Genomic DNA, 24,137 nt, shown 5'->3' with positions numbered 1-24,137 from the left:
TGTGAAATGCCAGCCATTATGATCTATAAACTGATTTATCACTTATTCTGATGTGTGAAGCAACCATTGTTAACTTCTTCAGCAACTCGCAGTTACAAGCCAAACCGTGAACCCCCAGGACTTCATTGTGGGCCGTTGTCACCGTTTGGTACATTTCATGTGACAGAAGGGGGGATTTATTAACACAGAGGGAATAATCATATTAACTGAATTTAGTACTGGAATGCAAAATAATCAAATTTAGTTTTTGTCTCAAATCCCATCTTCTTCTTTGCCCTGACTGTGCCTATTTTTTGGCACGTAGCCTTTGACATTCTTCGCAAAAAACAATTGTAGCCCTGACTTGAAAAGGCTGTGCCCTCCTGATTTCATGCAGGGTAGGAATACAGCCAGTGAGCTTTTAATATATAATGGGCAAAATATGCTTTTATTACCTCGGGAGGCATAAAGGGGCAGCTTAATTGTAACTTTAGGTAAATGGGACTTTTTAAGTTTGGTGCACAACATTTCGAAAGCTTTTTAGCTGTCGCGTTGTATAAAAATGTGACTAATACTTAATGCCATTTCCACATGTAAACTAAGAATGAACTGTTTTCACTGCATGATTTGCCTGAGCCTTTACCAGCAACTGAGAGTGTGGACTTGCTGGTATGGAGGGCATCAAGTACAGGAAAGTTGTAAACAGTATTTTGTTTTTTCAGGTAACGTACCTACTGGGAGGTGGATCAATGGCCCATGAAGACTTTTGTGGTCACAAGCGTAGACTGGATCCAGGTGATTTACAGGTATGCAGAATTAAAGACAATAACAGTTAGTTATATTAATAATATATTCTGTTATAATTGTTTTCCTCCTATTATTTCCTTTGAAGTTGATTATGAAGATAAGCTGTTAATAGTCTTATCTTCAAAGATACTGGCCTACTGTATCAATGTAGACTTGTGTAAGCCACTTTTAAAAATGTTCTATTGATATACTGATGGATCGCAATTCCTGTCATCCCCAATCATCATACTTCGTGGGGATGATGGGAAGTGCCCACCAATAACATCTTTGGGAAGAAATGAAAATCACAACATTGGTTTCAGTAGGCAAGTCAGGGGCATACATCGGCCGCATCCTGACTGAACCTGGTTATAACAGTAGTACTACTGTAATTTTATGTTGGCTTGGTTTCATGGGGGAAAAAATGACAAGATAGTAATTTGGATGGTGATATTTAGATGTAGAGGGCTTCTGCGTCATTCCCCGTTTTGCAGAAGAAGGAATTTTGGCAGATGCAGTTTGCTTACATTTTTATGGCAAAATGCTTCTGCCAAACTCTTACTCTCTGTAAGTTTAAGAAATCTGCCACCCTAAAGAGAGGAAAAGAAGAAATGATCCAAAGAAATAAATGCAATGAATCTTACTTGGCATTAAAAAAGGGCCCCGGGTTTAAAAATCCAAAACACTGCTTTTGGAAAAAGTTGTTAGTACTCTGCTTCTAAATCAATCAGTCCTATTAAGAGGTTTGTGATGTTTAGATTCTAGATAACTTCCTATCCTATCACACTCTCATAGGGAACATTCCAATTCTCAGCAATTTCAAACTGAATGATTAAATTGCTGAAAGATAACAAATGCTCCCTGTTTTTTCTCTTGAGCCAAATAATTGAATGTTAGACACACTTGTACTCTTGAAGAAGAATATAAAATATGAACAGATTGTGTGTGTGTGTGCTTATATTTTAGGATGGAAGTGAGAATTCTGTTGTGTGCTTTACTCAAAAGTAAGATGTTTCAACCCTCTATTCTTGCATATAGTGGATGACTGCTGGCCGCGGCATTGTCCATGCAGAAATGCCCTGCTCTGAACAGCCGGCCCATGGTCTCCAGCTATGGATCAATTTGAGAAGTTCTGATAAAATGATTGAACCTAAATACCAAGAACTGAAAAACGAAGAAATATCCAGACCTTCACAAAATGGGGTGACAGTGTCTGTCATTTCGGGAGAGGCTCTGGATGTAAAGGTAACATACTTTCTGGCAAACTAATAGAAGAATAAACTGTGTCCTAATATGAATATGGTTAACCAGAAATGATCTGCTAGCATTTCTCAGCCAAGCTTAGATCATTGTACTTCAATTTTTGTTTTGTTTTGTTTTGTTTTGACCACATGTATTCTTTCTACCAGAATCAGTAATCTTTTTTGTATAATTTCCCCTATTAGTCTTTGCATGGGGTGGGGGAAGGAACCCACTGTTTTCTTTTCCCTTTAATTCAGTTGAATATCTGGAAAGAAGTGTGATAATGTTTCACTCCTGTTTGCAGGAAAGTATGCAACTTATCTTCTTCCCCCTCCCCAACCTTTCTCATTCTAATAGCCATCAGTAGATTTGCTTTCCCCTAAAGGGACTAGAAAGGAGATGAGGTTGATTCAGAAAATCAGAACTTCCCAACAACACTTCAGAAAAGGGGACTGGATGAAGGACGTTACTGAAACAAATTGTGAACAGAATAGACTGGGGTTTTTCAACCTTGGCAACTTTAAGATTGTGGACTTCAACTCCCAGAACTCCCCAGCCAGCATTGAAGTGGAGTTGAATATGTGTGGAGTTGAAGTCCATGTATCTTGAAGTTCCCAATGTGAGAAACCTTGATATAGACTACTTCTCAAACAAGATGCTGCTGATCCTGTAAATAGTAGCTTATGACATAAGCTTATGACATAACACAGTCAATACCTTCAGAAGGATGATGTTTTCAGATAGATGCTTGGGTTGTATGTTTTATTCCAGTCCCTTCCTCCTTTCTCTGTCATATAGTCCTGTCCAACACAGAACTGCATGTTTCAAGTAGTTAATTATGTAAACCCTAGATGCTGAAATATGTGATGGGGCAAATTAACCAAGGTTTATAATTGATAGTAACATGCAATTAATGGTTTAAGAAGCTATAACTGTTTGAGATACTATATTTTTATTTATCTTACTAGGAATACTTTCTCCTGTAAGAGAAATGCTGTGAGATTGAATTATTATTATTATTATATAACCCTTTTAAGTAAAAATAGTTAATTCTGTCTGTATGCAAGTAATGGTTTTCATATATTGGAAATGGAAGAAAAGGAAGAAGGACCTTGCCTGAAGGGAGACAGAATATTATCAGATTTTGTGATCTTGATATTTAAAACAAGCATTGACTGGCTAGCTTGCTGTGTCTCATTCTTGAAGCACACAAATTAATTGTGCCAGTTACATAATATTGAAGCAAGCCTTGGTAATATATTGGAATATGGCTTCCAGAGGGAACTGGGCGTCTTGGTTCTTGCAATAAACTCATATCCAGTTCCAATAAGTGAGGGTTACAGAGGGAAAACAAGCAGCACAGCTTGTTAAGTCGGTTCCAGCTGGCCCCACACAGAAGACCCAAAGCCCACCCTTTGCGTTCTGAGTTGAGCTCTGACCTCTGTGCTCTGTCTATACATTCCATTTCTTTGTTTCATTAACATAGCTTTTACCTTAAGTGGAGGCAGAGTGGTTCCCTGTTAGCCAGACATTCCTTCATTGTTCCCTGTTACCTTCGGGGCTGTTCATTTTTAATGCTCTCCCCCATCATAGCATTTGATGTAAATCTTAGTTAGAATAACCCTAAACATGAATTGAGATTCTGAGAAACTGATTTATATACTTGAAATATAGTGTAGTGGATCACAAAAGGCATCTGTTTCTTTTTCTGTTCTAAAGTGTCAAGATTAAAGCATATACCCTCTACAGCATCTGCATTTTTTTTTCTTTTCCAATCAAACTGTTTATATATGGAGCAGGCAGCTGAGTTTCTTTAAAACATGTCACAAGGTAGCTTTTAGATACCGATCTACCTGTCCTGCCTGCACTCCAAAGATCACACCAAGTTCCTTCATAAACATAGCATCCAAGCAATAAAGTCAACTCGTGTCCGGATCTACTAGGAGGAAAGTGCCAGTTTTACAACTCTGATCTTATATTTGGTGAGGTTGTACATAAGAATACATTTTGTGCAGCTTAAAATAATTTGCCTATGGGATGTAGTGCAAGAGAGAAACTTTCCTATAATTGACATAAATAATCTGCACTTTAGAATTTAAACAGCTATTGAATGTGTTCCCAGCTAGAGGAATTGAAGTACCATAATTACATGGAAAGTCCATAAATCTCACACTAAATCACTGAATTGTATTCTGTAAGTACCAGCCAAGGACTTCCGGATGAAAATAGTTTGACACAGAGCTTATAGGAACCTCCAAAAGCAGAGAGGTCACTAAAGACCAAAAGTGAGGAAAACATTCTGAAGACTCACACTTGTCAACACTATCATGTCAATGCTTAACTTGCAACTTTAATGTCCAGAAGTAGTGACCTTTGGAAGGCAGGATTTAGCCTGGTGAACTGAGAGGAGTCAACTAAAGTAGAACTTAGAATGAACTGGTTGTTTGTGTCAGTGTTAACTTATTTACCAGCTGTAATATTCCACATGATGTTTTTTTTTAAAGGTTGTCAAGTTGAAGCTGAGAAAAATGCATTGTTCTAATGAACTTTTTAACATTATACTATATCAATATTTTGGAGTTTTGACAAAAAAAGGAATTAATCTTAAATAAATATTTATCCACTTCCTGTATCAGTGGTGTCAGTAGTGGAGAGTTGGTGGGAGAAGCCAAAAAAGACAAGATGGAAGGTTCAGTAGTGTGATCAATGTCGTGCTCCTTTTGTATGTTTGTGCAACATTGCATGCAAATACAAAAGAGATGGGGCTTTGAATGTGTTACCACAACTGCCATTTTGCCTTTTTGACCTCCCTCCCGAATGCTACTGCCCTACACGTTACTGTACAAGCTAACAAAATATTATAGCAACTGGACTCACAACTAATGATCTATGTATTTGAACAGAATCCATCAGTACTATAGAAATATTCCATCAGGATTATAGGTTAGAGAAGAATACCTCTGAAGTGGGAACACAGTACTTTTCCTCGTATCCTAGGCAGTAATTAAAAATAGGGCTCCCTGGCAGAAGAAAGAAGGAAAGAAGGAAGGAAGGAATCAATCACTCAAACACAGTCAATTTGCTATGATTAGAGCTTGCCTTGATCAGGGGTTGAAGTTTGCTTGTTTTTTTTAACTTCTAGGTTCCATAGCCTGAGAAAGATTACCAACCCTGCTCTGTGCTGTTGCCATCACCATAGTATTCCTTTTCACAAAATGGCAGGGCAACAAATATATTTAGGACTGGAGTATAAAACACAAGGTCATATTTTAATAGCTTCTCATTTACTGTAACATGTACTCAAGTTGGAAGGTATACAGTAATATTAGCAAGTATAGTGTATAGTTTGCCCTCGGGAGCCACTTTGGTCTAGTGGTTAAGGCTCCAGGCTAGAAACAGTAGACAGTGAGTTCCAGTCCCACCTTAGGCACGAAAGCCAGCTGGGTGACTTTGGGCCAGTCGCTCTCTCTCAGCCCATGACATCAGGCTTGGGTGACAAGCCAGTTGGTCAATTCCTGTTGCAAGCAATGGATCAACATTTGGTTGATACGAAAAAGCACACCTGCAAGAAAAAGCTAGGAAGAAAAACAAATATGTATAGTTCGTCCAACCATTGGTTCTTAAAAAGTGTTTCTAAGCATATATAAATATGTAGCCTTTTGCAAGGGAAATACGTTTGCAGTTAACAATCAATGGCTATTGTGAACTCAAGGGATAACTTAACGTTGCTTAGTTTTCTGAAAATTTTCCAGTTTTAAAATTTTTGTTTTATCACCCAACATTCCTTCCTTAACTTGTATTGGCAAACATGTTCTTTATTACGTAGAAAAATCAATGCCACATGTGAGCTGCACAACCTAATGAAACTGTGTTCATACCAATGGGTAGCCACTGCCCTTTCTAATGTAAGGATGACAGACATGTATTTCCTCAAGTCCTGCTTACATTTGTTTTTTGTTTTTGATACCTAAAGCTGATGTGTTGAACCATTTTGGCACTAGTGCTTTATGCATCACTGAAAAAAACAATGTAGCTAAATTAAACCAAAATAGTGTGTGCAAAGTAATCATGCATTCTTTCCACATTTGGCTCCAAATGTTGCAATAAATACTTTATAATACTGTTTTGAAAAGGATTTTTACTCGTTTATTTTTTCTCATTTCCCACTGTCATCTATTCCTGCCTGCAGCCTTGATTTTCTGTCTAGGAAATGGCACCTTATGGCATTTCAAGATACTTCAAGTACTGTACAAACTCCTGATATACAAACAGGAGTTAGTATCCCTGTTTGCCCCCTTCCTGAAGGAAGAGTTTTTTCCTCTTGTTATGAGAAAACAGAATTGAATTCTGTGATTGAGGCAGAGTCTAGAAGAATCAGAAGTAATCCTCATGAAAGAATGTTCCATTTATATTGTTGCTTTCAAGATGGGTCTGCGTTGGAAGCTTTGTGACTTTTATCAGTGCCCATCATCCACAGGATTAAAATTCTTTAGCATGTATGTAGTAGCCATGTAGAAAAGCTGAAATGTTTGAAATGGGCTTTAGAAACTAGCATGGCTTACTAGAATAAAGTACATAGCAACAGTTACTGGTAAACATGTCAAGGTGATTTCTCGGTTTGATATTAGAATTTCTCATAGCCGTAGCGCTGTGTTCCTTATACATATGCTAGCCATAAAGCCTCCCACGTGAAGTCTATGAATGAACTCCAGCTACCCAAAGGACCACCTCTGAAGGTGAGAGGTTATTCTCCTTGCTAAATTCCTGGCATCCCTGCTGAGTCTAATTAAATCCCAGTGCTTTGGGGTGGATTAGATTACTAAAGCACTAGAAATGAGGAGAGCTCTATATGGCGGGAGGGGGCTCACCCATAATTCTCTCTTCCCATCCCTCTTGTACCCAGTGTGCCATTAAATCAAAATATTAAGGAAAAAATCGTTTTTCCTAAGTAAGCCTGATATGCCTATCCAATAATGTATTCCTGCCACTTATGTAAATAACTGTGTTTATTGTTCTTCAGTTAAAACGTCAATATAGAATAATCCTGAATGAAAAGCTATTAATAGACCTAGCCTTCATGACTTTATCAAGTCTTCTTTTAAAACTAGCTGAGCTACAGCTGAGCTATTATGGCTACAACTTCCATAAGTCAATTGTGTGCTGTGGGAAGTAATTCTTCATGTCTGTTTCCTCTGCCAATTGGGTTCAGGGGATGAGCGTGTGTTCTTCAGAATGGAAGTTTTGGACTTTTGACTGCTACTCAACTTGGCTAATTTTCTGTACCATTTCAGTACTGTCATTTTCAGATGTGGGAATCAAAACTAGCTATATTCAAAATGCAACAACCATAAAGCCATTATAGTATTGGCGTATATATTCTTAACCCTTTTCCTTACAATCAGCCCTTTTCGTAACTGTCACTAGCAGTTCCTTTCTTTAGTTCATACCTTTTTTCTTCTAATTTAAGCTTGAAGACATCTCTTCTGGTTATTTGTAGGAGAGCTAGAGTGAGCTCTGCAAAATTTTGTAGATCTTTATCAGAAAGTGACGAGTCAGGATAGCCCAGCCAAATGTTTATACTTGAGAGATTTAATTCAGCTCTTTCCAGGGGGAGTAACAGGATGTCATAAACTCTGCAGAACTTAAAAAGTGTGTGGGTGCATGTCTGGTGTAGATTTTGTATATGGACTCAATGTGTATTTTAGAAAACAATGACATTAGCTCAGTGATACAAAGGATCTTCTTTCTGACATATTCCACAGTAAGCATTTAACATTTTGCTCATGCACTTTCCTTTCTCCTTCAACCTTTATGGAAGCAGCAAATGGTGCATGAGAGCACCCATGTGAATGAGAGTCAGTATAGAAAATCTCATATCTGGCACTCTAACTCATGCCTATCTCTTCTAGCCCTACAGCAGTGTTTCATGTGATGGAAGCAGAAGGGTTAGCCAGCAGAAAGTATCAGTTCAATTTCAAGTGGGCTCTGATCCCACAAAACTCTACCACTTCTCACAATACTGGATACTGTTAGTTTATTTATCAGAACTACACAGAGTACCCAATCTCAGAAAGGACCCTTAGGTGATGCCAATATCTCCTCTGCCACCTGTTCATTCTTCTGAATCCATGCAATCTTATCAGAACAGCTGATGTAAAAAATGCCTTCAAAAGTTCTTTGAATGTGTGAAGTAGATCATCACTGTTTTATTTGTAACATTTTTGTGATGGTACCTTTGGCAGGAATTCTGATTGCTTCATTAATCTTTTATAATAACAGTCTACAAGCAACATGGTTATATCCTCCAACAACGCTAATGGTGAAATCCCAATATGCCTTAACAGAATCTGTTGCCAAAGCATTTTCATCCAATGGAATCTAGTAATTATTCTAACTGTTGCTTCTTTCTACAGTCCAAGGTGTATACCCGCACACCAACTTTGTATCTGGATTTCAAATTAATCCAAGGAGCAAAGCACACACAGCCAATTCCCAAAGGTAGGAAATATTGTCTTCATGTAACAAAAAGGAATCTAGAGCAGTTTAAATTATGATGCCTGTATGGATAGTATAAAGAGAAGTTTTCTAAACAAATAACTCATGAGCTTGCCGCAGAGGAGATAATGATTGAAAATAAGCAGAACTAAACGCTGTAAAAACAATGGAAGTATTACACCTTTATGATTATCCTCTGTTGGTGGAAGCATGATCCCTCTAAGATCAAACCACACATATTCCATGTTGGCTTTAAAAAAATTCATTAAATACAGATATGAAGAAGGAATGACCATTCATCTTTTGAACATAATAGCTGGAAGAGAGATTTTATCTCTTCATTCACCAGTCACATTCTGATGAAAACAGCTGTTCTTGCATAGCTTGGTGCTTTAACAAACAATGATCACAATGTAAGCCTTTTATTAATTAAAAAAGCTTCATAGAGTGAACAGTCTTTATTAGAATGTGGCCATCAGATTAAGACAATCTTCATCACGTCATGCACTGCATGCAAAGTAAATACTGCTTCTTTCAACCTTTTTTTTTAATCAAGATGTGGTTGCATACACTAAGCATACTATTGTGGTTTGATTCTCTACCAGGCAGACTAGACTGGATTAGATTCTCTACCACCCTTTAGCATCCATCTGTTTCTTAACCCAACCAGCCATCTAGAAGAAAATAATTTATGCAGCCTGAAGAAGAGCTGTACATTTTCAGTTCTTACCCTATTTAATGTTTATTAATTTAGCCTAATTGACTTTACCTAGTGAGCACTCAAAAGTTCTCTCTGACCTTACAGGTGGTTTGAGAGTAACCACAATTTAGTCTCTCCCTGAGAATTAAGTATATGCTGATACCAGTTACTCCTACTTCTAACAAATGCATTCAAACTATACATGATATTTTAACATTACATTACATCAATAGAACACAGTGCTAGAATACAATGCTTCAATTTTTATTCTTATTTTGCTCGCCTCCCATAAAATTGAAGTGAGTGCAGCTTCCTTCCTGATTTGACATTTGAACTCCTAAGTCAAGCTAGGATTCATAAGCCAATTTGAAGGCATGCTTTAAAAAAATATTATTTGTATAGTTTTGGAACAATAAAGCCAACAACAGTCCTAGTTTTCAGAACATAGGAAGCTATGATATTTGGAGCAAATGGGAATGAGGGTCACTCTTATATATACCCTAATTTCAAAAGTCATGTGATTTTTGGCATAGTGTAAAGGTAGCTATAGTGAAAGAAATATTCACATTTGGCATCTAACTGCAAAAGCTGTTGGTCACTTATGAAGTGGGTTAATCACTCATCTTATTCTTACAGAATCAGATGTGCCTTATTTACTTCGGGTCAAACTATGTGACCTGTGAGATATCAATTGTTTCTTCCAGTGTTTTCTTTTCTAATGCAATGCAGCCATGTAAGGCTGCCAGTTCAATTGGAGCTATAGAGGAGGGAGAGAAATACTCCTTTATTGGGGGGGAAGGGTTGGTCGATTGAAGTATTTTCCCAATTTAAATGGTCCTCCTGGAGCTGAATTTAATTTAAAATTCCTGTAGCTGTATTTAATTTAAAAAGAAACTTGCATAATTTTGGTTTTAATTGTTTTGTAAGACATGTGATTCTTACAGGATAGATGCTTAGGTCAACCAGGTTGTTAGGGATTGTAGATTCTTTGCATCAGTTAAGAATCTGTGGTTGGATCCAGAAGCTTTATTCGCATGCTAATCTTGTTACAACATCCTAGCCTCAGGACAACTTATTTGAGTGAACATTGACAAGGTTGTGTTTTCCAGTTTTGGGGTTAGCTGCAAAATTCTGTTGCATTTGTCACACACATTTTGCATGCAGGCAAATATTTTGCTGTTATTCAGCCTGTAAGATTGTTTTATGCCATTTCTATAAGATGCTAATGTTTATATTTTCACATTATTTGTATGTAAATAAATTTGACTATGAAATTATATGTGAAACACAAGTATTAGCACGTAAACATAGCATGAGCAACATTTTATGGAAATATGTGTTCATTTCAATGGACCACAGGAGACTGCCTTAAGTATAAACAAGCCATTTCTAGAGCTCATTTCTTTTGTAGAGTGATGTTTAGGCAAAGAGGCTGCACTCCTGCTGATGGAATATCGCTTTCCATCTTAGTTAACAAGTGAAATGATTGTGGATACAAAATAAGTATGCAGCACCATAACAAAAAAAGTATGCAATAAAGCCGTCTCAAGAATACTATAAATCATGAGAAGCCGGTATTTCTATCTGAGTTTCATCTCTCTGCTTCATGCATATACAAAGCAGGGTGTTTGTGCCACTCTTATTCTGAGAGCATTTCATGCAAAAGTTCTGCCCACATAAGGTTTTGGTTACTTTGGATGGCTTGTTGCTGATCGCTGTTGTCAGGAATATGCAGTGTACTTTGCTTTTGTATTTTACAAACTCCAAATGAGTCTGGCTCGGCAATAAATAATATTGTGGAAGAAAACGTGCACGGAGAGTAGCTGAGAGCAACGTTGTCTTTTATAGGAATTGAGACAGGCCGTCTAGTAGCGGTGCCCTGCTAGCACACATGAGGTTTGGTATAATTTTCTTTGTTGACTGGCAGTAAATACCGAAACCTTAAGGACCTGCCTCCCCTCTTTGGTTTTGAGAATGGTAGCTAAGCTTCATTCAGCATCATATATTTCCATGTCTCTTGTTTCCCTTCCACGTATGCCATTCTTCCAATTCTCAGTTTTCACTTTCATTGCTCCGTGAGTTGCCTGGCCGATTCTCCAAGAACTTCTTTCCTCCCCTGTCCCCACCCGATCTTCACTGATTTGCTTGCTTAAGCATAGCTTAAAACCGTTGGCTTTTGAGGCTCTTCTTATAGGTGTCTATTTATGGAGAAAAATGGGGTGTGGGGTTAACATGGCAGGATTGTTATGAGTGATGGAATTGATGGAACTCTGTTGGTTTCAGAATATGGGCTCAAAGGGATGGGAGGATGTAGCCCTGAAAAGAGAATCACTGTAGTTATGATCCCTCTGATTATTTTATATACTCACTTTAAAACACTCTTCGTATCCTTGCCTCTAAACAGGAATGTATCAATCAACTAATGAACATCAGAGAGAGTTGCTTGGTTAGTGAATTGCAATTTTTTATCCATGGATTTCTTATGTTAAAAATTGTACTTGAAAATTTTTAGTGGCCTCTGTTTGGGGAAGAATGCATTCTTAAGTGTTTTTGTTGTCATTGTTGATTAGCAAACAACTTAGATTAGCCTTTTGGAGACTTAATCCAAATAAAACATGTTTAAGAATAGATTTGGAGAAGGACGCTATCAAGCATGAAATGGAACACATCTGCTTTGGCTTATAAGTGAAAAAAGTAAAATCTACTTCAGCTCTGAGTTACCTTGGTATATGTTAAAAGCTATACAGTTGTTGAATAAAATTGTTCTTAATTAGGTGGGGTAGGAAACAAAACCACCATTGGGTATTTCAGCTTACCAGTGATAACACCTTTCTCCCAAAAAATTTGCCTTGCGTTTCCCTCCTCCCCAATTGCCAGCTAATGAGTATGTAGCATATTAATAGCGAAATGTTCACTTACTTTGATGCGTCTTTCTCTTTGATGTTTTATTTCACACAAACAAATAAACAAGCTGTCCTCTCCTTAAAGAACTGTAAATGAAAGTTGGCTCAGATCTGCTTCCCTATAAAGGGCCTAGTGGGAACCCTAAGAATTTTCCAGTTTAAAATCAATGTCAGTGGTGCATATGTTTTGATTAGTAGAATTTTTTGAGAAGCTTTTCAGTCTATAGCCTTCACCTTATTTTTGTTCTTGAACATACCTTACAAGTAAGTCAGTAAATTGAACACAGAGAGAAATGTGGCTGGCTTGTCCTTAACCATTATTATGATAGTATTTAGAAAATTAAACCAATACTTTTCTTTAATGAATATATTTGTAGTGTTTTATTAAGTTTGCTCCTATGGTGCCTGGCAGTTCAAATCAACATTGTTACTTCTATATAAGAAATGGTAAATGAGTATTAGATGTTTCCTTGCCTTGGTGTTCGTATAATACAGGTGGTCCTCGGTTAACAACCACTTGTTCTACGACTGTTCAAACTTACGATGGCACTGAACAAGTTATACTTACTACTGGTCCTTAAAGTTCCAGCTGTCGCAGTGCCCCAGTAGTCATATGATTGGGATCTGGGTACTTGGCAACCAGCCAGCATTTCTGACCATCACAACATGTGTCAGGGAGGGTGCGTGGGGGTGTGGTGGGGATCACAGAAGGTTTGCAAGGGTGTGGTGTGGTGTGAGCCCTCCCAGGTAAACCAGACAGGAAACACAAGATGAGCTAGTAAAGGTAAAGGTAAAGGTTTCCCTTGACGTAAAGTCCAGTCGAATCCGACTCTAGGGGACGGTGCTCATCTCCGTTTCTAAGCCTTGGAGCCGGCGTTGTCATAGACACTTCCGGGTCATGTGGCCAGCATGATGACTCGGAACGCCGTTACCTTCCCGCCGAAGCGGTACCTATTGATCTACTCACATTTGCATGTTTTCGAGCTGCTAGGTGAGCAGGAGCTGGGACTAGCAACGGGAGCTCACCCCGCCGCGCGGTTTCGAACTGCCGACCTTCCGATCGACAGCTCAGCGGTTTAACCTGCAGCGCCACCGCGTCCCTACAAGATGAGCTAATTCTACTTTAATGTAAGGCTACAGTAATAGAATCTTGCAAGTCAGAAAGTACAAATTTCCCACCCTCCCTATTTACCGCCTGGGTAGTTAGGGTGGGTCCTTCCTGAGTTTCTTTCTCCGGCCTTTACTCTGTTGCGGGCTCCTTTCTCTTTTATCTGATCGTTCTCTAGGCGGCATCTCTTCCCCATCTTCCAAAGTCACCATCACATTCCATCACAGCAGGTCAGGAAGGGTGCGTGAGGCTGCACAGGAGGTGTGGCACAGGTCAGGGGGGGTGCGCAGGGATGCGGGTCAAGGAGGGTGCAAAAGGGTGCGGTGCAGGTCAGGGGGGGTCTGTGTGGGTGCCCAATTGGCCAATGCAGCGCGAGTATAGAGGAACTGGGGTGGTGCACAGGTGGGAGAGATTTACCCCAGCAACTTGCGACCTTCCCTGCCGGCTTCCCCATCAACTTTCTGGGGAAGCTGGCAGGGAAAGTTGCAAATGGCAATCACGTGATCTTTGGGCACTGCAACTGCTTGTTCCTGCAAACCAGATGCCAAGTGCCCTGATCGCGATCACGTGACCACAGGGTTGCTGGGACAGCCGGAACTCCGAGATCCGGTCAAAATCACTTTTCATTCAGCACCCTCATAATTTTGAATGGTAGCTGAACGAATGATCATAGCTCGAGGACTACCTTTACTGGCTGTTACCTGCTAATGCTCTTTATATATTCTGCATTATTCTTTCTTTTTGTATTTCAGGTTGGACAGCATTTATTTACACACTTTCTGGCAGTGTATATATTGGTATGTTTCTTCTTAAATACTTACTGTTGTTAGATGACTAGATAGCTACTTTCTTTTTACAAGAAGCATTTTACATTAGTTTATTCATTTAACAATTAGCAGATCAAGTGAATTTGCTTCCTGTTGATTTCTGATGCTGAGAAACCTAAGCCCATTACATTTCTGCATATCACTTCACTGGGAATGCTATTCCACTTCTAAATCTGCTTCACTTCTAAATCTGCATTACAAATCAGTAATGCAGCTGAAACTTTTCATTGGTGGCATGTGGAGAATGTTCCTTCAACAGTAGAGTACTACCTGCTTCCTTATTTGGCAATACAACAATTTCTGCAAAGGACCATCATGATGTTAGATAGCCACAAAATTTCAAAGCATATATTGCTTTGAGGGAACAGCTATTTTGGAGAGATATAAAATGTCCTGTATATATTATATTATGTCGGTAAAGGGTTTTTTTAATCAGCTGCTCAACTGATTGCATTTTTTCCTTAAAGGATTCCCCCCTTTATTTATGTTACAGATACTGTATCAAATGGGCAATAGATGGTAAGTAGTTGGACGAATTAAACAGTTCTCCTCTTTAAAAAAATATTTTCGTCTTTTCAAAGGCCCTGCTATTATTCAACAAAAAGTAGAGCCCCACTACACTGCTGTGTTGAGTGAAGGGGACCACATTCAGCTTGAGAACAAGGTAATTCACCTTTCTTTGCTGAGTGCTTCTGGTAGAATTTCTTGTAAGAGACTTAGTACCAAAGGAATCTTAAGACATAGCCATAATATTAAAAAAAACCCTAACCCCATTAAAATGTTAGAAGAATTTATTCATATGCCTTCTCTGATCAACAGTCTTCTCTTGAGGTAAGTGTCTTGTTTGTGTATCTGATGTGGAGTTGCTTTTTGCAATTCCTAAAAAGGTAGTTCTCTGCAGTAACCCAGTGATTCCTATTGTATTAATAAAGAGTAAATGGCTTTGCATTTGTAGGCTTCATTTATTCTTTATCATTCTTGTGGAGGGGTCCCCCTTAATTTCTTAAACTGTAATCTCCAGTGTGATTTTGTGGCTTTCATGGATGAGTACATGCTGATACTGAAAATGTTTTCCAAGGGCGAACAATGGCACGTACTTATTCCAGCTGGCCTTGTGTAGTCATTGGAACTCAGCAGTGCTCAACGTAGCAAAACCCAGCAGTGACTGCATAATTGCCACCTATATTTTGCCATCCTTTCTCTTCAGCCCAGTCAATTGGAGAATAGAAGGCATTAAGTTGTAACTGGAAAGTTTTCAAGCAGCCGCTCATGCAATATTTATGATGCAACAGTCTGTGAAGAAAGTAGAAAAAGAGAGCATAACAGATTACTACGAACCTCTTGAGAATTGTCGCATTAGACCTTGATGGTGTGGAAATTACCTATACATTCAGCTCTCATGAGTATATGCCCTTCAAAAGCAGATGTAACTCAAAATGAGTTAAATAGAACAGCAATTTTATTAAATATCAGCAGTTTCTCATGCTCTCTCACATTACCTGAATGGCATTCTCATTCTGTTCAACTTATTACCAGTAAAATATTCACTATCCAATGTTTGGAATTTCAAATTTTAAGTTACATGTGTGATCCATGTTCGGTAATAACATGTCTTATTTTACATTTCTGTTGAATCTTTTTTCTTCTTTTTTTCTTCTAATATTTCTGAAATAGAATGTATGTTCTGGTTTATAGGAATGAGTGATTTAATTGCAGGAAGGAATCTTGAATTTATAATTTTTTAAATAATTTTTATTAAAACTAGGTTTTACAAAGATTTTAAAAACTACAGAAACGAAGAAGATATAGAAAAATATTATAGAAGGGTAAAAGAAAAAGTGAAGAATAACAAAAGAGCAAGAAAAAGAAAATTACCTGAAGAAGCAACTTCTGATCTTCTTTGCAGCAGTTACAAACATAGTAATTAGTTACTATCTCCACCCTCCCATATAGTATATTATAGTTCCCATCTTCCCATAAACAAACCTTTTTAATCATTAAATCCTGAAATCAGCAGTTCATTTTTATCCATTTTCAGCCAAAAAAAAATCTATAAAGGGTTTTCAGTCTTTTATAAAAGTAATTGTAGTTCTCTCCTTGATTAAACAAGTCAATTTAGCCATTTCTGCAATCTCAGCCATCTTCACAATCCATTCCTCCATTATTGGTATTTCTGTAGTCTTCCATCTTTGTGCATATAATAACCTTGCTGCTGTTACCAAATATAAAACCAATCATCCATGAGCCTTTTCTAGTTGAGTGTCATAAATCCTAATAAGAAAAGTTTACGGTTTCATCTGAATGTTAATTTTTAAAAATCTCTGCATCACCATATGTATTTGTATCCAGTATCTTTTTACTTTTTCATAAGTCCACCATTCATGTCCCTTCCTGTTTTTCACATTTCCAACAATGATTAGAAATACCTTTATACATCTTAGACAATTTCTCTGGTGTCATATACCAACGGTACATCATTTTAAAAAACTTTTCTGTAAGACAATGTGAATTTCAGACCTTTTAACCACATTCTCTCCCATTGATCCATCTGAACATTATAACCAAAATTCTTGGCCCATTTTACCATATGTTCTTTAACTTGCTCTTCCTCTGTTTCAAATCTCAACAAAAGTTTATACGTTTTAGCAATCACATGTTCATCATTTGTACATAATTCATTTTCAAATTCCATTTTATCACATTCTTTTCCTTGTACTTTTTTTATCTGTATTAAATCTTTCTCTTTATTGTGCATATGAAAGCTGTTGAAAACTAAATGAATTTATACTTTTTTATTACATAAGTTTTCATTTATGCATTTTCTAAAAATTGAATTTGAATTGATCCATTATACTTTCATTTACTTATTGATGGAGGCTACAGCCTTATTTCCCAGATAGTATTGTAACACAAAGCAAGTACACTTGTTCTTAAGACAGTAGGCTCATAGTCATGTTGTTCTCAAAAAACAGATGTCTGTTTTTGGCAAAGCCAGATTTTTGTAAATCTTTGGTGAAGAGGCCACATCATTTTGACTGAGTAATTTATCTTTGAAAATCTGATGTGTTGTAATAAGTTGAGACCCTCCCCTTAAATATCCTTAGGGGAATGGCTAAATACCACCCCCCCAAAAAGGCTATAGTGAGTTCCTGATATGAGTATTCACAGCAAAAGCAATAATAACCATTATAGTGTAGTCCACAAAAACTGTTTCTCTCTTAGGTGCTACAAGACTTTGTGCTTGAACAGGTGACTTCTAGAATATAATTTCTTTACCCCCTGACATTGGTGATTTGTGGGACATAGTTTGCTTCTGTGTCTTAGCTTATTTTGTGAGACACAGTTTACATTTGCCCCTCTTACCACTGTAAAATTGACATGTCTCCATGCTGCTGTTTCCCATTTGTGGTTCCAACATTCACAAAGTGAATACTCCAGCTATGTTGTGTGCGATCATGCTTGTGGATGAAGGTCCATCATGTATAAAATTCCAGCTTTAGTTCATTGGTATTATGGTTCACAAAACCTATGGAAGGGTAGATACTCAATTTGGCCATTGGTTTTAAGCACTCAGAACTGCCCTGTTTACATTTTTACATTTGTTATGTCTTTAAAACTAACTTGCACATGATCTAGAAAGTTGCACTTAGAACTGGTTCCAAATCTCAGTTTAGGCATGCATTTCCAAATATGGCATTTCTATTCAAAGTAGCTATTTAGGCAGAACTACACAATGTAGGATAAATATGGGCTTCCTATTCTGGATTTGCCTCATAAAAATTGCATAGGTAAGAAGAAACATTTGCAGAAGGAAACTGATGCGTAAAAACGAATGCTTAACCTTTCAGAAATGGTATTCTTCTAAAGAATAACAATGTAGAGATTATCCAGAAATCTCTTTGGTATATATTTTGTAAGGGTGGGACACCAAGCAGGAAGGCTTGCCTTCAACTTCCCTCTTGTTTGGAGGATGGGGGTAATCTGAAGCATCCCCTCATGGTTCAGGATTGGCAGATTCAACTTGAAGGAGGTGGTCCTGAACATAGCTGGGAACTAAGCCAAATAGCGTCTTATAAGTTAAAACCAACATTTCAAACTATACTCAGAAACACCTTGGCAGCCAGTGCAATGCCTGCAACACCCATCTCTCCTTCTTAATGTGGGTGTTAATGCATCATCAGTCAGGCCACCCCATTCTGGACCAACTGAAGTTTCTGGGTAGTCTTTAGAGGTAGTCCCAGGTAAAGGGCATTGCAGTAATACCCAACCTTAAGACGATGAAGATAATGAGCAACTTGTCACGGGTTCTTTTTTATACCCAAATTTTGATTGCCTCAGGCTCAAACTGATCCCCGAAAAAGCACTGAACTCTACAACTCTTGCAGTTTCTATATCTCCCTACAAGAGTTGGGGAGATGTTTTATTTTAAACAAAAATATCTACAGTACAAAAGTGAATCTTTCAAATGTCTATGTGACTTTTTCTAGCACTATTATTTTAATACCCTATATTATTACTAATGAAACTACTACTAATGTAGCTGTACTATACAGTGTTATTGTATTATTACCTCACTATACTCTATACTACTACTACTATGCTGTACTATTACAGATATATTCTAACTATTCTTATTTTACCACTTCTATTACTAGCCAACTGTTACTACTGATAGTATAGAGCTTTTGTACTGGGCAGTTTGTACAGCACTTGTCTCTTCAACATTATGCCGGGCTTTGCATCTTCTTTCTTTTTCCTCTGGACTCCAAAGTCTTTGTGAGGAAAACAAAACTTCTTGTCTTTGGCTGCATTCCTTCGTGGCTGCTGCAAGGCCTCAGAACACACCCATCTATCTAGTCTCTTCCCCAGCTGTTTCAAGGCTGTAGCTTTTATTGGCCACTCTGTTGTCCTGACACTGGGGAGAAGGTTTCAGATAGGAGGGAGGGAGGTAGCACAGGTGCCTGCAATTGTTCTAGCAGCCTGCTCTTCCACACAACTCACCAGAGCCTCCCCCTCTAAATGGAGCTGCAACCAGCTTAAGCTGGGCAAAGGCTTTCTGAGTGGTGGACTCCCCCTGTTGATAAAGCAGTGGCCCTGAGTCCAGGAGAACCCCTGAGAAACCAATAAAAGAAATAGTCACTTGGGAAGAAAGTGACTGTCTGAAGCCAACATAGGAATTGACATGGATAAAGATGATTTATGAACCAATAGTATGTCCATCTTGCTGGAATTCAGTTTTAGTTTGTTTTTTCTCTGTCCAGTCTCATACAGCTTCCAGGCATTGGGTGAGAACCCCCACAGCATCTCTACTGTTGCCCGGAGTAGAGCTGCACCATTGGGGATCGTTGGCATATTGATGACACCTCTCCCCAAACCTCTCCTAAAGGATGACCTTTTCCTTTGGTTTTATATAGACATTAAATAGGGAGGAGAACCCTAAGACCTATGCTACCTCACAAAAAATTAACTAAGGGCTTGAACATTTGCCCCGTCCCCCTTGAAAAAAGAAACTGCCTTACTTAGAAGAGAGGAGAATTCTTCTAAAACAGTGACAGCCATCCCCAAATCTTATAGATAGTCCTCAAGAATACCGTAATATATGGTATTGAGCTCTGTTGAGAGGTCTGACAGGTCTGTTCATCTAAGGCCTGATGATGGTCATCCACCATAGACCTAATGCTATTTCCACCCAGGCCTTAACCCTGTCTGAAAAGGACCAAGAGAATCCCTTTAATAAGGGTGTACATTTGTGAAGTCCTTGGTGCTCTCTGAGCTTGGTTGTTTGCTTGCAGATGTTTCATTACCCTGCTAGGTAACATCATCAGCACATGATATAACCTAGTTGGGTAATGAAACATCTGCAAGCAAACAACCAAGCTCAGAGAGCACCAAGGACTCCACAGTTCAACCCTGAGCTACATACAATCTTTTCTATTAAGTATACATTTATTGCAGAAAATAAAGGGTCTTTAGATGCAATTCCAAACTATTTTTCTCAATCTGCCTTCCACATTTTATTTAGACTGGCAATCAATTTATTCCTCATAATTCTTAATTATATGTTGAAATGTACAAAATATTATTGGAACAGTCAAAATCACAAGTTTAATGCTGTGTTGGGTCAGTAGCAGCAGCAGCCCTACTCATCAAACTCCCTAGGACCTGTACTGTCTATATTCCATTATCCATCTTGTAGATGAAACCACTTCCATGAATTAGAATTGTAGCAGCACACAATCTTAAATCACAGGGAAGCCCTTCTATGCCAACAAATTCTCTTTTTCAGATTTGTGGTCGTTATCATATGGACTGGGTGGGACATTTACACTGTAGACTAACATTCATTGTGTGATTTAGTTATCTGAATGAGGCTGAAGTATTAATGAAAAAGATATTCCTGATCTGAATATCTAACCTCAGAATATACACTGATGTTTCCTTTTAATTATTTTAGGATCCTGCAGTAAGCCATTTTATCTTGGTGGCTGGTGAACCAATTAAGGAAACAGTGATTCAACATAGTAAGTATTCTAAAATTAAGCCACTTTCGTTTTAAGTAATTAGGCTGTATAATACCTTTGCATCCTCAACTGTGTAGACCATAATATAATAAATGTAATAGTCCTTTTTATCTTGCTTGCTTCAGGCTGCATCTACAGTCTTCTTCTTGCTTTAAAAAATAGGCATCTGAATGGCATTATTTAGGAATTGTTCACCTTTCAAAAAAGGATTGTCCAAAATACCTTACAAAACAAAAAATCATAATAACAATGAAATTATATCACCCAGGCAAAAGCATTTGCAAAAACAAAAACAAAGCACACAAAATTAACCTGTTAATAAAATTAGGCAGCAGAAAATCATTTTAAAAATGTTTCACTTGGCAGTAGTATACAGATAGAGGAAAATAACTTTTGGGAGGGGAATAAAAAGCTCTGCAGCAAGACTGTACACTGACTAAGCCCCAGACATGATTCCTTTCTTTATTTTTTATTTATTAAACAAATCAACCCTCAGGTTAATAATCCTTGGTTAAGAAAACTTCAGATTTAATAGATTATTTTTTGTTCAGATTCCATCCTATTTAACAGACTAATGTCCGTTAAATCAAGAGTTCATTAAGTCAATGTTTTACAGGTAGTCTGCTTACTGACCACTCGTTCAGCGACCATTCAAAGTAACAACGGTGCTGAAAAAATAACTTTACGGCCAATTTATGACTATTTACGACCTTGGCAGCATCTCTCAGTCACGTGATCACCGTTACATTCAGTACATGTTATCCTGTGCCTGAGCTGTGTTCCTTCCCACAGAGCAGAGAGATTGGAGAGGAAGGGATTGCAAGAGAGTAAGCTACTTGCTCTTCTACACATCGAAAGCAATGATATTGTACTGGCACCCTGGGGCTGGGAGCTGCGGGCGTGCTACACAAACAGCTTATCATACTCTCTTGAAATCTCTTCCTCTCCAATCTGCTCTGTGAGCTGGGGTGGGGAGGAAAAAAGCAAGTGATTTCTGTAGGCAATCAATCTCTCCTTTGCTTGACCTCCCTCCACCCCTCACAGGGTGGAGAAATTGGAGAGGAAGAGATTTGCTGGTCCCAATTAGGTTTGTTAAGAGAGGACTACCTGTACTGCATATGTACAAAAATGTACATTTTTGTTAAGTACATAATTACACAAATTATGTAACTTTGAACTTAATTGATATCCCCCCCCCAGTGGTTTGTTAGTATACATGTATGGTATATGTGTCATCATCAACATTATCAGCCCAAATGAATCCACTGCAGAATGAAGGCTTTTTCAACTGCTTTCCAACTACTCTGACATGCCACAAGTTGTTTCCAGTGAACACCTTTGAATTGAGTTTCATCACAATTTCTTTGGACATTTTCTGGGTCTTTTAAGATCAATTGTTATCCGGTCAAGGACTGTTATTGTCCAGTATTGATTTGTCTGTTGTGCAACATGGCCATTTCTGTAAGCCTATCCATTTCATTTTGTCACATACTTCTCTCGTGTAGGTATAGCTGTGGGGGGGGGGGGGTTGTGTGTGCATGCATGCATGCACATTCACATTGTCCTTCAAACAGTAAGGTCCAGGTTTTTAAGGTAAATAACTCATACATCAAATGAAGTGGCAGCCAGTGCAATTCATACAATAAAAAAGGCACATGCTTCCAACACTTCTGTTAATACAGTTCTGGTGATAGGTGAAATCTTGTAGTAGCTTAGAATGCAGTACAGTAGCCCAGTTTATATGTAGCGTGTATAAATCCACCAGGAAGGTGAAACAAAACATACCCACGACTAATGCCTGACTGTTTTATAACATAGCCTGATCCAAGTATATCCCATTCTACTATCCTGAACCCTGAGAATCCAGGGCAGCGAGGAATCCTGGCCAAATCTATATTGCCTGGGTATAATTTTTAGATATCCAACCTCCTCCAGTCTATCACTAATTCTAAATACGTATTTAGAATCTTCCCAGTTTAGTTGGTTTTTCTGCACATCTGGCTAGATCAGATGATCCTTTTGGGACCTTCCGACTCCCCAATTCTTTGATTCTCTAAGCCTGCTATATTTATGTAGACTTTCTGTATGATTTCAGACTAGGATTTTGCAGGGTTTTAAACTACATTGAGAGCATGCAGCAAACTGCCTGCTGCAGACTTTTGTCTCCAGATTCATGGACGGTGGCTGAGTCAGGTGGGATTAGAGAAGCTATCCCATCTTTCTTCTCACTGCATCTTTCTTTAACAACCAAATAGATGATTTAGTGATGATCTAGAAATGTTTACTATAAATGCATATGTGTATGCATATGGTTATTCTAATTGGATTAGGCGTGTATGCATGTATACGTTATATGTGCATGCATTTATATTTTGTGTTTATGTCAATTTGAGTGCATATCAGTAAGTACATAAAAAGGCATTTTCAAGTTGAGTTCCAGTCCTGGTGACTTCATCCATGCAGTTTTCTTGGCCATATTACAGAAGTGGTTTGCTGGTGGATTGTTCTTTTTCTGGAAGTTTTTAAAACTTCCCAATGTTTCTACAGCCCTGGAATGCCCATCTAATCCAAGTTCTAAGTAGGGCAGAGCCTGCTTAGCATCTGAGCTCAGCCAGTACTGACTAGGTGACAGGTCTCAGAGGGCAACACTTAATATTATCCATCCTGCTTCTGCCTTGCCCTTTTCTTATTTTGCAAGCAGTAGCAGGTTCCCATTTTATTTGCATATGCAAAATCCCCATTCTACAATCAACTAGTGTAGAATCCATATTTCTCTCCACTGTGTAAGAGAATAAAAAGAGAAAAGTTGCATATAAAACTAAAAAGCAAATCACGCTGTACAGTTAGTCCTTGTTTAGCGATCACAATTGGGACCGGCAACTCGGTCATTAAGCAAAGTGGTTGCTAAGTGAAACTGCGACTGTGCTTATGATCTTCCTTCAGCTTTCCTTTGCTTTACAGACCTGCAAAGGTCATAAATGCAAGGATTGGTCATAAAGTCGTCATGATTACTTTTTAATCATGGTCACTAAATGAGGCACTCATTAAACAAGGACTACCTGTAATACTTCTGGAGAATGGCACTCAGTATAACAAAGCCTGAGAAATGGGACTTGAGGACTAAAGGAGAGAAGTGAGGGGAATATGAAAGGGACTAGGATGTGATTTGAATCCTTTCATAGAAACACTAACATTCAGAATAATACAGGATTATATTAATTGCATTATATGTACAATGTATCTCTTAGGTCCATTTGTAATGAACACTCAGGATGAAATTCTTCAAGCCATTGATGACTTCAGAAATGCAAGAAATGGATTTGAGAGAGCTACAACTTGGAAATCAAAGATTGGAACTAACAACTAAAGATGGTTAAAGCAAAACTGGCTGACATTTGTGGTTAAATGTCTTGATCTTTCTTGTTTTACTCACAATACCATTAATTTCATTCCCTGAAGCTATCACAGAATGTAGCAGAACTCTGAATACAGTATGTATAGATCCAAAATTAACTATTACTAATGCTATAAAGAGTTAAATCTGCTTTTTCATTATTCTTTAATATATAACAATCT

General features: G+C 38.1%; 1 protein-coding gene across 1 annotated transcript in view; it reads left to right on the top strand.

Moving 5' to 3' along the window:
• The window catches only part of PIR (pirin), a 30,554-nt gene extending 6,453 nt beyond the window's left edge, over positions 1-24,101 (top strand). The window contains exons 3-9 of the mRNA XM_063305127.1: positions 702-785; positions 1,804-2,010; positions 8,421-8,505; positions 13,966-14,010; positions 14,622-14,704; positions 20,495-20,561; positions 23,810-24,101. Coding sequence (XP_063161197.1) covers positions 702-785; positions 1,804-2,010; positions 8,421-8,505; positions 13,966-14,010; positions 14,622-14,704; positions 20,495-20,561; positions 23,810-23,928 — 690 coding nt within the window. The 3' untranslated portion in view covers positions 23,929-24,101. The remainder of the gene's footprint in view (positions 1-701; positions 786-1,803; positions 2,011-8,420; positions 8,506-13,965; positions 14,011-14,621; positions 14,705-20,494; positions 20,562-23,809) is intronic.
• Positions 24,102-24,137: the final 36 nt, after the last annotated feature.

This window comes from Candoia aspera, chromosome 5, assembly GCF_035149785.1.
Source record: "Candoia aspera isolate rCanAsp1 chromosome 5, rCanAsp1.hap2, whole genome shotgun sequence".
Classification (NCBI taxonomy): Eukaryota; Metazoa; Chordata; class Lepidosauria; order Squamata; family Boidae; genus Candoia; species Candoia aspera.
This window is presented reverse-complemented; position numbering and strand designations above follow the sequence as displayed.